General features: G+C 32.9%; 2 protein-coding genes across 2 annotated transcripts; both read left to right on the top strand.

Moving 5' to 3' along the window:
- Window positions 1-50: 50 nt before the first annotated feature.
- On the top strand, window positions 51-3,104 carry LOC100265195 (GPI mannosyltransferase 1). The gene is made up of 4 exons (XM_002280531.4): window positions 51-312; window positions 881-1,063; window positions 1,833-2,377; window positions 2,625-3,104. Exons 1-4 carry the CDS (start codon window positions 51-53, stop codon window positions 2,949-2,951), a joined length of 1,317 nt encoding a protein of 438 aa, XP_002280567.1. The 3' UTR covers window positions 2,952-3,104.
- A 3,469-nt stretch (window positions 3,105-6,573) lies between these two features.
- LOC132254256 (probable disease resistance protein At1g61190) lies at window positions 6,574-9,908 on the top strand. The gene is made up of 2 exons (XM_059739516.1): window positions 6,574-7,653; window positions 8,696-9,908. Exons 1-2 carry the CDS (start codon window positions 6,670-6,672, stop codon window positions 9,905-9,907), a joined length of 2,196 nt encoding a protein of 731 aa, XP_059595499.1. The 5' UTR covers window positions 6,574-6,669; the 3' UTR covers window position 9,908.
- Window positions 9,909-10,398: the final 490 nt, after the last annotated feature.

Raw genomic sequence — 10,398 nt, 5'->3', positions numbered from 1 at the left:
TTTTTGTATTCAGTCGACGTAGTGAATGAACGAAGAAGGCAAGGAGATCAATGGATGTTCGATCACTGCTTCTATTCTCTGCACTTCTTCGAGTCCTTTTAATTATATACGGAGAATGGCAAGATGCCCATATGGAGGTTAGATATACAGATGTCGATTACCTTGTCTTTTCTGATGCTGCTTCTTTAGTGGCGTCTGGAAAGTCCCCTTATCAAAGATCTACCTATCGCTACTCACCTTTGCTTGCATTTCTGCTGGTGCCCAACTCAATTATTCATCCTTCATGGGGAAAATTTCTATTCTCTGCTTCAGGTAGAGGACTGAAAACTTTAATTTATGAGGTTTTCTTCGATTGGTTGATTTATTGGAGGATTGGTTTCTGTGGGAACTAGATTATGTTGTCTCAGTGTTTCACTTCATTGATTTGTACTGTTAAGACAGAGATTTGTGGGGTTTTGAGGGGTTTATGTATTGACAGTTTATTAACGAATTATGTGGTTACATACAATGGACATGCAGCTAACCCTAATTGGATAAAGGCTTTGTTAAGATGAATGATCGATTAAGTGGAAATCTAGGTTTGGATTGTTAATTCTATGTTTACTTCATTGCTTGATATGCATAGGTTGTTGGGCTTTTCGTGTCCCCTATTTTATGATGTAGTACAGATGGATGGTTTTTCTTATTCCCTAAATTTCATAGATTCTATTATTTTTGTGCTGTCTGTTCGAATTTGTCGATCAGTGTTCTGTTTTCTTCATGATTTTTGTATAGTTCCACTGGTCTAGGTTTGAAAACTAAAGCATTAATAATGTGGTAGAGTACCCTATGAATTGTTTGTTTCAAACCTTATAAACCTGATATTATATTCATCTTGCAGATTTACTTGTGGGTTTATTCATCCACACCATTTTGGAGCTACGTAAGGTGCCTGAGAACCTGTGCACTTGTGCTTTAATGGTATGGCTCTTCAATCCATTTACCTTCAGCATTGGAACTCGTGGGAACTGTGAGCCCATTGTTTGTGCCATGATTTTGTGGATCATTATCTGTCTAATGAATGGTATAATTTCTTTCTGCCTAGCTTAAGGCTAATTAGCGTAGTGATGAATATCTTAAAATACTGTCTTGTTAACTTGCTCAATTGTTTGTATTGATATTTTATAATTGGGCTTGCAGCCATCTTTGTCTACTAACCTGTTTGTGACTAAAACATTTGTGAAAGAAAAGGGAAAATTATCAGTCCTAAGAGAGGAATCCACTTAAAATTTCCTGAAGGAAAGTTTTGTATTTAAACCCAATAGTTTGTTTAAATGCCAAAACATTTTTCAGGGAGAGGGCTCTCAATTCCTTTATCTTGATTTTTAGTTATAACATGTAAACTATGTTGTGGTGGAGTGTAGCATAATATGGAAACTTGTAACTTCCCTTTAAAGGACTTCATTTATTCCCTACCTAGGGTGTGGAAACCTCTAAATGTTCAGGGAGAAAGGCTTTCGAATTTTTGAGATTCAGGAAGGGTGAAGGCCTCCCTCTCTGTTGGGAAAGCAGCAATCTTTTCCTCCTGTAAACCTTCTGTGTTTTACAACCTGTGCAACAGAGCCAAAAAAAAGAACTTGGCTGTTCTCCTGCCTCCCCCATGCAGGAGGGGGGGGGGGGGGGGGGGGCTTTCCTTGACTTATTCTGTTACTGGGACATGAAAAATAGATTTTAGGATTCAGCTTTTGGTTCATCCACCAAATGAAGGCCAACACTTGTATTTACATGATTACAATATCTTCTTTTTTCTGCCTATTTTAACTCTCTTTGTTGTGCTGTTTGTGGTCTTGCAGGCAAGGTGTTACAAGCTGCATTTTGGTATGGGCTTGTTGTCCACTTTAGAATCTATCCTATTATATATTCAATTCCTATAATCCTAGTCCTTGATCCACATTGCTTCCTGTATGGATTGAAACCTGCCCTTTCAAGTTGGGTTGGCCAAGGGAACTCAACCCAAAGTATTCCTAGTACAGCAGTGCCTGAGTCTTGTGGTATATGGATTGCTTTGACTAGCATGTTTACAAGAGCAAGAATTATGTTTGGGCTGATCTCTGGGGCTGTCTTCTTCGCTTTTACTGGCCTTTTCTTCTATCTGTATAGATGGGAATTCTTGCATGAAGCACTGCTCTACCATCTTACTCGCACTGACCCCAGACATAATTTTTCCATATATTTCTATCACATCTATCTCCACTATGAACATGAGTTTTCGGTGGTTGAAAGGCTCATCTCATTTTTACCTCAATTTCTCGTCCAGCTAGTTCTCATCGTCTGCTTTGCACAGGATCTCCCATTCTGTTTCTTTGCCCAGACAGTGGCATTTGTGGCATTCAATAAGGTTTGTCAGTTGATAACTGCTTTCTTCTGATTTTTTCTATTTCATGGCACATCGGAATCAAAATGAGCCACAGTGGGCACTACATATTTACCTTTTCTTTTGGATTCCATTTGAAGATAAAATGGCACTCTAAATCCCCTGAACACAGCTAAAAATAATTCCATCCTACCATACATTATCTATATATATCACATACCATATCGTTGATTTTCTTTTCTTATGGGTCATTGGCGAACTCCATTTACAGGTGATCACAGCACAGTACTTCGTATGGTTCTTCTGCCTGTTGCCTTTGATACTACCATGGAGCAACATGAAACTTAAGTGGACAGGGTTGAGTTGCATCTTGTTATGGATGGGAACTCAAACCCATTGGTTGATGTGGGGTTACCTGCTTGAATTCAAGGGCAAGAATGTGTTCTTGGAGCTTTGGATTGCTAGCATATTGTTCTTGGCTGCTAATACTTTTGTCCTGATCAAGATTATCCGCTACCACACATACTCCTCATTATTCCAAAGGTTAGAGTTTTCAAGTTCTGACAATGACCTGAAAGAGGGAAAGAAATCTAATTAACACGGGAATCTGAATTGTTGCAGTAGTAGGTAGTATCATGGTGTTACTGATTTTGATTTGTAATGTTTATTAACCTTTCCACTGAATTTTACATCTTTGATAGGCTTTATGACGGGCATCATCCATCCTGAATCATAATTGTCTTTGTTAAAACAACTTCTGTCCTATGAAACACTCGTTAGTTGTCACTTCCAAATGGAAAGATGGGTGGTCGTTAAAAAGTTAAAACATCTGTCACTCGTCGGTTGTCACTTCCGAATGCAAAGGTGGGTGGTGGTCATGGCGTCACCCTTGTAACCAATTGTATTACTTAGGCGTGGAGCCATTGGGAGAATTTTACTATATGAAATAAGAAAAAAAATGTCCAATACAATTAAAACTAATTAAAAATATTTTTAAATTATTTAATCTTAGGAACAATTTAAATTTATTCACAAATACAATTATTCAAAAAGGCATCATACTGAACACAAGCAAAATAACTACAAATGTTAATAGAAATGGATGGAAGCATGCAGGGAGAATATAAAAAAGGATTTTGAAGCCAAAAAAATCATAATAAGTCAAAATAAATAAAAGTATATGGTGGTTTATTATTGCTCAGGCCTAATAATTGATTGTACATGTCAATGGGCCTAATATTATTGCTCCGGCCTTTATTCTAGATGTCCAGGCCCTGTCACTGCCTGCTCTGTATAGGTAGGTTCATCCCTTGTCCATTTGTATACTTTTGATCCATGTGGTCAAGCCAACTTGGCTGTTGGGTACTTCAGGTGCGATACCTTCTATCCTACTTCTTACCCAATTGAGTGATTTATCTTAGACGTCATGGGGTCATACACCTCTAAAACTTGAGTTGGTGGACTACCTTTCCCAGTTCTGATCTCTCACATTCTTTCATGGGCTTGAGTTCGCCCCTACCCTGGTCCTATAGTACTATTTATTTTTCAAACTTGGCCCTGGATTTTTTTGAGTATAAAAAGTCCTATTTTGTTGAATTTAAAAAAGCTCATAGGGAACATAACCTTTCAATAAGCTTAAACCTCTATCTCTCAGAACTTTCAAAATCCTTCATGAAAGTCTCTCTTGGTTAAAACGAATATTTGAGACTCACATTGTATATGCTTTAATAAGGGCTTTTGAGGGACTCACTAAAGATATAGGTGACAATTTTGATATGATACAATAACACGACTTGAAAATGATATAAATTTTAATAGATTCAGATTATGTATAACGTATTCATGTTGTAATCATATCAACTCATATGATCTGTTTAATAAAAATATACTATTATCCAACCCCATATAGCTTGTTTACTTATTCATGCCAAACAAACCAATTTATTTAATCGTATCAAAATGATGTTTAACTCATATAAAATTATTAATATTATATATTTCAAAATTATAAAAAATAAAAAATGCTTATTAGTTATAAATATGATATAGTTAAAAAATGAAGTAACTAAGTAAAATTTTATACATTTCATTCTAAAGATTAAAATTATTTTATCATTAGAACATTAGATAGAATTATAAACAAGCATAAAATTAAAATTTTAATATATTTTTATATTATAAACATTTTCTAATTTAAATTTTATAATTAAATTAGTTAAAATTTAAAAAACTTAAAATGTATTTCGAATAACACATTTATAAAATTAAAATTTTAAATAGGTTAAACATGTTAAACGAGTTAGAATTGTATTAGTATGTTACACAAGTTCTATTCGTGTTAACATATTAAACGGATTAGAATTATATTAATGGGTTCAACGACTATTAATAGGTTTCATATGTTAGAATTGTAATAACAGGTTATTTATATCAATTTATACAAAGGTTAATTTAACCTGTCTATTAAATTAGTTTTGTTTGAATTAAGTCATTTTAACACAATTCTTAAATAAATTGTATTCCTATTGAGTAAATTTTCATTATTTTTTATCTCAACATTATACAAATCCAACACATACGATATCACGTATTGTCACCCCTAACTAAGGAGCATGTGAGTGTTGCATTGAGGAAGCGAAAGAAGAGTATAAATACTATTTATATAAAACTTTAGGAAGTGGAAGCATTCGATCAGGTAAAATTGTGTTAACTTTTTTTCATAGTTAGTGGATAATTCAATGGTCAAGAGACCAATTGTGGTTTTTTACGCCTAAAGATTTCTAGGTGGGTTCCACATTAAATTCTATATCTAATTGTATAATTAGAAATATCGTGCATGGCATTGATAACATATTAATCATAATTGAATCAGAATAAAATAATTTAACTTTGGGGTTAATTGATTGAATTACCTGTATAGAGATATTTTATATTTTTTAACTTTAAATTAATTATTATGTTGGGAAATGGAATAAGGGAATAGTTGGCTCCATTTTCAATTTTGGTAACATAATTTGTTGTTGACATGTTATTTTATCTTATTTTATATATTTTGTAGGTCTTGTATGATTGATTTAGATGTTAGAAAAGGTTACAAAACATTAATTCTATTTGACTAATGACAAAAACTTTTAATTGCCCTACAATTTTTTATAAACTTTAATTTAATTCACTAGCATTCATATGTTATCCTAAAGTTATTAATTATAATTTTATCTAAGTTGAACCACAATTCTTGGGTAAATGAAGAAGTATTTATTGACAAGGTACTTGTTTATATTGGAAGTTTTTAGTTTGCTTTGTTGTTGAATTGAAATTCTTAGTAGCTAGCTTTGAATACTAGCTAGTTGCATTAGTTTTTGTTGTAAGTTCGATTTTTATATTGTTTTCAGACATAATGTTTATTAATTAAGAATGCTAATGATTCGAGGTTATAATTGATCACTCTTTACTAAACGTATTCCTTTAGGCTATGTTTGGTTGGCCGAATATAATATATAATATAATAAGAGAAAATATATTATATCATGTCCCATTTTAGTTGATGATGAGATATAATAAATTATTCCATTACTTATTATATCTTATGTTTAACCAAATATATGATATGATAAGTGATGAGATATATTACCCATTTTTTTTTATATATTTATTTATTTTTTATTTTTATCTCTTATATATAAAATATGTTAATCTCATATTAAGATATGAGAAATGAATATTTCATATATTATAAATTTATTTTTTATCTATTTTTTTATATATTTATTTTGTAAAATAATTTTTTATTATAAAATTAAATTTATAGTTAAAAAAGAAAAACTAAAAAAATATTTATAAATAATATTAATATATGATATATAGATTACTTTTATATATTAAATAACATAATATAAACATTTTTTATTTATAAAATTTAAATATTTTAATCATTACTATTTTTAAACATAAAAGAAATTTCATTTTTTTAAATAAAAAATATTGAAATATAATATAATTTTTATTTTCATAAAAAATAATATATATCATATTATTTTTATTCAATTTATAAATATAATATAATATAATATATCTCAATATATAATATTAGAATATCATATTCATAATATATATATATTTAAAAATATCATATTCTACTAGAAATCATATTTTAAGATATCATTTTTGTTTTACTGCAAGAGTCGTTATAATTAGAGCCCACTTGATGCTTAGAAAAATATTTTTGCAGGTGGTCTCCATCTGTCAGTCGATTAATCTATACAATATTAAAAATCCACTTGATGTTAATTTAGGAAAATTATTTTATTTTGTTGGTGATGGCCTGTCTCCCATCTTCTTCAAGTTTCAACTCTGGACTTTTCAAATTTACAAAATGCAGTGCTGTGATTCATCTTTCTTCTTTGTTCCATCTTCGGCTGAATTCTAATCCTTTTTTCTGTTACTTCCGGAAAGCCATGGAGTTCCTGAGCTCAATTGTGGGTCTGATCCCCTGCTTCTATGATCACACCTCCAAGCATACGGTCTACATTCGTGATCTGAAAAAAAATCTCCAAGCCTTGAGCAAGGAAACGGTGGAGCTCAACAACTTGTATGAAGATGTGAAGGCAAGGGTTGAAGGTGCAGAGCAACGACAGATGATGCGCAGAAAGGAAGTGGGTGGCTGGATCTGTGAAGTAGAAGTCATGGTGACAGAAGTTCAAGAAATTCTGCAAAAGGGTGATCAAGAAATCCAGAAGAGATGTCTCGGATGCTGTCCCAGGAATTGTTGGTCTAGCTACAAGATTGGGAAGGCAGTAAGAGAAAAGCTGGTTGCTGTATCTGGTCAAATCGGCAAAGGACATTTCGATGTTGTAGCCGAGATGCTTCCTCGTCCTCTAGTAGATGAACTGCCCATGGAGGAGACTGTGGGCTCAGAATTGGCGTATGGCAGAATCTGTGGGTTTCTCAAAGATCCACAAGTGGGAATTATGGGATTATATGGAATGGGCGGTGTGGGCAAAACCACCCTCTTGAAGAAAATCCACAATAACTTCCTCCCTACATCCAGCGATTTTGATGTTGTGATTTGGGATGTGGTGTCGAAACCGTCCAACGTTGAAAAAATTCACAAAGTTCTTTGGAATAAATTACAACTCTCACGTGATGGATGGGAATGTAGAAGCACTAAGGAGAAGGCTGCCAAAATATTGAGAGTTTTGAAAACAAAGAAGTTCGTGTTGCTGTTGGATGACATCAGGGAGCGACTCGATCTCCTAGAAATGGGGGTCCCCCATCCCGATGCTCAAAATAAGTCCAAGATAGTTTTCACAATGATGAAAATATCGGTAATCACGGATATATCGGTATTTCGATTTTATGGGTATATCGGAGATATATCGGTGGATATTCTGGAAAAAAAAAACGGTAGGCTTAAAATTATTAAAAACTCATGAAAATGTAAGGAAAACCCCATAATAATATAATTAGAAGTATAATGGACATTTTAAAATTGTTTTATTGAAAATTTTGATATATATATATGATATAATTTGCAATATTAGATGTAATTATATCATATCGATCTATAAGAAATGTTAATTTTGTAATTGTTCTCATTATAAAGTCACATAAAATATTTCATTTAATTAAATATCAATAATTTGTACACATTAAATTCATTAAATAAAAATATTTCATATTCAAAATATACTAGTTCATATTAATTAAATTAATTAAATAATTTAGCTAAGTTAACTAGTTTAATTTAATTCTAAATGTGAAAATAAAGCATAAATAATCATTTAAAATAAACATATCAATTTATAATTAAATAATCAAATTAACCTAAGTTAATTCAATAAAAATATAAAAATTAATTACAATTGAATGTAAAAATAGCATTAAAGAATGAAAGTAAAAATAGATAAAATTTGGGTTATTTATAAAATAAATTTGGGCCAAAATAGCCGTTGGAACATTAATTTACTGTTAAAAATCAATTTTGACCGTTGGATAAAAAATTGGGAGCAATCTGGCCGTTGGATCGCCATATTACCATTGGAATCGCATCTAGGCCGTCGGATCAACACGAGCGTGATCTAGGCCGTCGGATCAACACGAGCGTGATCTAGGCCGTCAGATCACGTTGCATGAAGGAGGGGAAATATCACCAAAAATCAGCGATATATCACCGATATTTTGCCACCAGAGGAGATTTTTTCAAAATATCTCCGATATATCTCTCCGAATCGATATATCACCGATATTTTGGCGATATTTACGGAAATATCTCCCCTCCGATTTTTCTTCACGAAATATTGTGTCGACCCCTCCCGATACACGATATATCGCCGATATATCCAGACATTTTCCTCCTTGTTCACAACCCGCTCACAGGATGTGTGCCGCCAAATGCAAGCTCAGGAGAGTATAAAAGTGGAGTGTTTGTCATTAGAAGCAGCTTGGACTTTGTTTCAGAAGAAGGTAGGAGAAGAAACATTAAAGTCTCATCCACATATACTGAGGCTTGCAAAGATTGTTGCTAAAGAGTGCAAAGGTTTACCTCTCGCTTTGGTTACTGTTGGGCGAGCCATGGTGGGTGAGAAAGATCCCTCAAATTGGGACAAGGTAATACAAGATTTGAGCAAATTTCCAACTGAAATTTCAGGTATGGAAGATGAATTGTTTAATAAATTAAAAGTCAGTTATGATAGATTGTCTGACAATGCCATCAAATCTTGTTTTATACATTGTTCCTTATTCTCTGAAGATGTGGTGATTCGTATTGAAACCCTTATAGAGCAGTGGATTGGAGAGGGACTTTTGGGTGAAGTTCATGACATATACGAAGTGCGCAATCAAGGGCATAAAATTGTTAAAAAGCTAAAGCATGCATGTTTAGTGGAGAGTTACAGTTTAAGAGAAAAATGGGTTGTGATGCATGATGTGATCCACGATATGGCTTTATGGTTATATGGTGAATGTGGGAAGGAAAAGAACAAAATTTTAGTGTACAATGATGTTTTTAGGTTGAAGGAAGCTGCAAAAATTTCAGAACTTAAAGAGACGGAGAAGATGTCATTATGGGATCAGAATCTTGAGAAGTTCCCTGAAACATTGATGTGTCCCAATCTCAAGACTTTATTTGTGAGGAGATGTCATCAGTTGACGAAATTTTCGAGTGGATTCTTTCAATTTATGCCTCTAATTAGAGTTTTGAATTTGGCATGCAATGATAATTTAAGTGAGTTACCTATTGGGATTGGTGAATTGAATGACTTGAGATATCTTAATTTGTCATCCACAAGAATAAGAGAGTTGCCCATTGAGCTAAAAAATTTGAAAAATTTGATGATTTTGCATTTGAATTCTATGCAATCCCCTGTAACTATCCCACAAGACTTGATATCAAATCTCATATCTTTAAAGTTGTTCAGCCTGTGGAATACCAATATTTTAAGTAGAGTTGAAACCTTGCTTGAGGAGTTGGAGTCCTTGAATGACATCAATCATATACGAATCAGCATATCTAGTGCTCTTTCATTGAACAGATTAAAGAGAAGCCACAAATTATAGAGATGTATAAGCGATCTAGGGTTACATAATTGGGGGGATGTAATCTCACTTGAACTATCATCTTCATTTTTAAAAAGAATGGAGCATTTAGGAGCGCTTCAAGTACACGATTGCGATGATGTGAAAATAAGTATGGAAAGAGAAATGATACAAAATGATGTTATTGGTCTCTTGAACTACAACGTTGCAAGGGAGCAATACTTTTACAGCCTTCGTTACATAACAATACAAAATTGTTCAAAATTGTTAGACTTAACATGGGTTGTTTATGCTTCATGTCTAGAAGTACTTTCTGTTGAAGATTGTGAATCAATAGAACTAGTACTACACCATGATCATGGAGCTTATGAAATTGTGGAAAAATCGGACATATTCTCAAGGCTCAAATGCCTCAAGCTCAATAGACTGCCAAGATTGAAGAGCATCTACCAGCATCCTCTGCTCTTTCCCTCTCTTGAAATCATCAAGGTGTATGATTGCAAAAGCTTAAG

The sequence above is a fragment of the Vitis vinifera genome, chromosome 9 (genome assembly GCF_030704535.1).
Source record: "Vitis vinifera cultivar Pinot Noir 40024 chromosome 9, ASM3070453v1".
Taxonomy (NCBI): domain Eukaryota; kingdom Viridiplantae; phylum Streptophyta; class Magnoliopsida; order Vitales; family Vitaceae; genus Vitis; species Vitis vinifera.
Note: the sequence above shows the minus strand (reverse complement) of the source record. Positions and strands in the feature narration are given on the sequence as shown.

What these genes read in the sequence shown, in the direction of transcription:
- LOC100265195 (XM_002280531.4), top strand. Translation starts at nt 51, where the DNA reads ATGGATGTTCGATCACTGCTTCTATTCTCTGCACTTCTTCGAGTCCTT. An exon ending in CATTATCTGTCTAATGAATG is followed by an intron (nt 1,064 to 1,832) that starts GTATAATTTCTT and finishes GTGGTCTTGCAG; the next exon opens with GCAAGGTGTTACAAGCTGCA. An exon ending in CATTTGTGGCATTCAATAAG is followed by an intron (nt 2,378 to 2,624) that starts GTTTGTCAGTTG and finishes CTCCATTTACAG; the next exon opens with GTGATCACAGCACAGTACTT.
- LOC132254256 (XM_059739516.1), top strand. Translation starts at nt 6,670, where the DNA reads ATGGCCTGTCTCCCATCTTCTTCAAGTTTCAACTCTGGACTTTTCAAA. An exon ending in CTCAAAATAAGTCCAAGATA is followed by an intron (nt 7,654 to 8,695) that starts GTTTTCACAATG and finishes CGATATATCCAG; the next exon opens with ACATTTTCCTCCTTGTTCAC.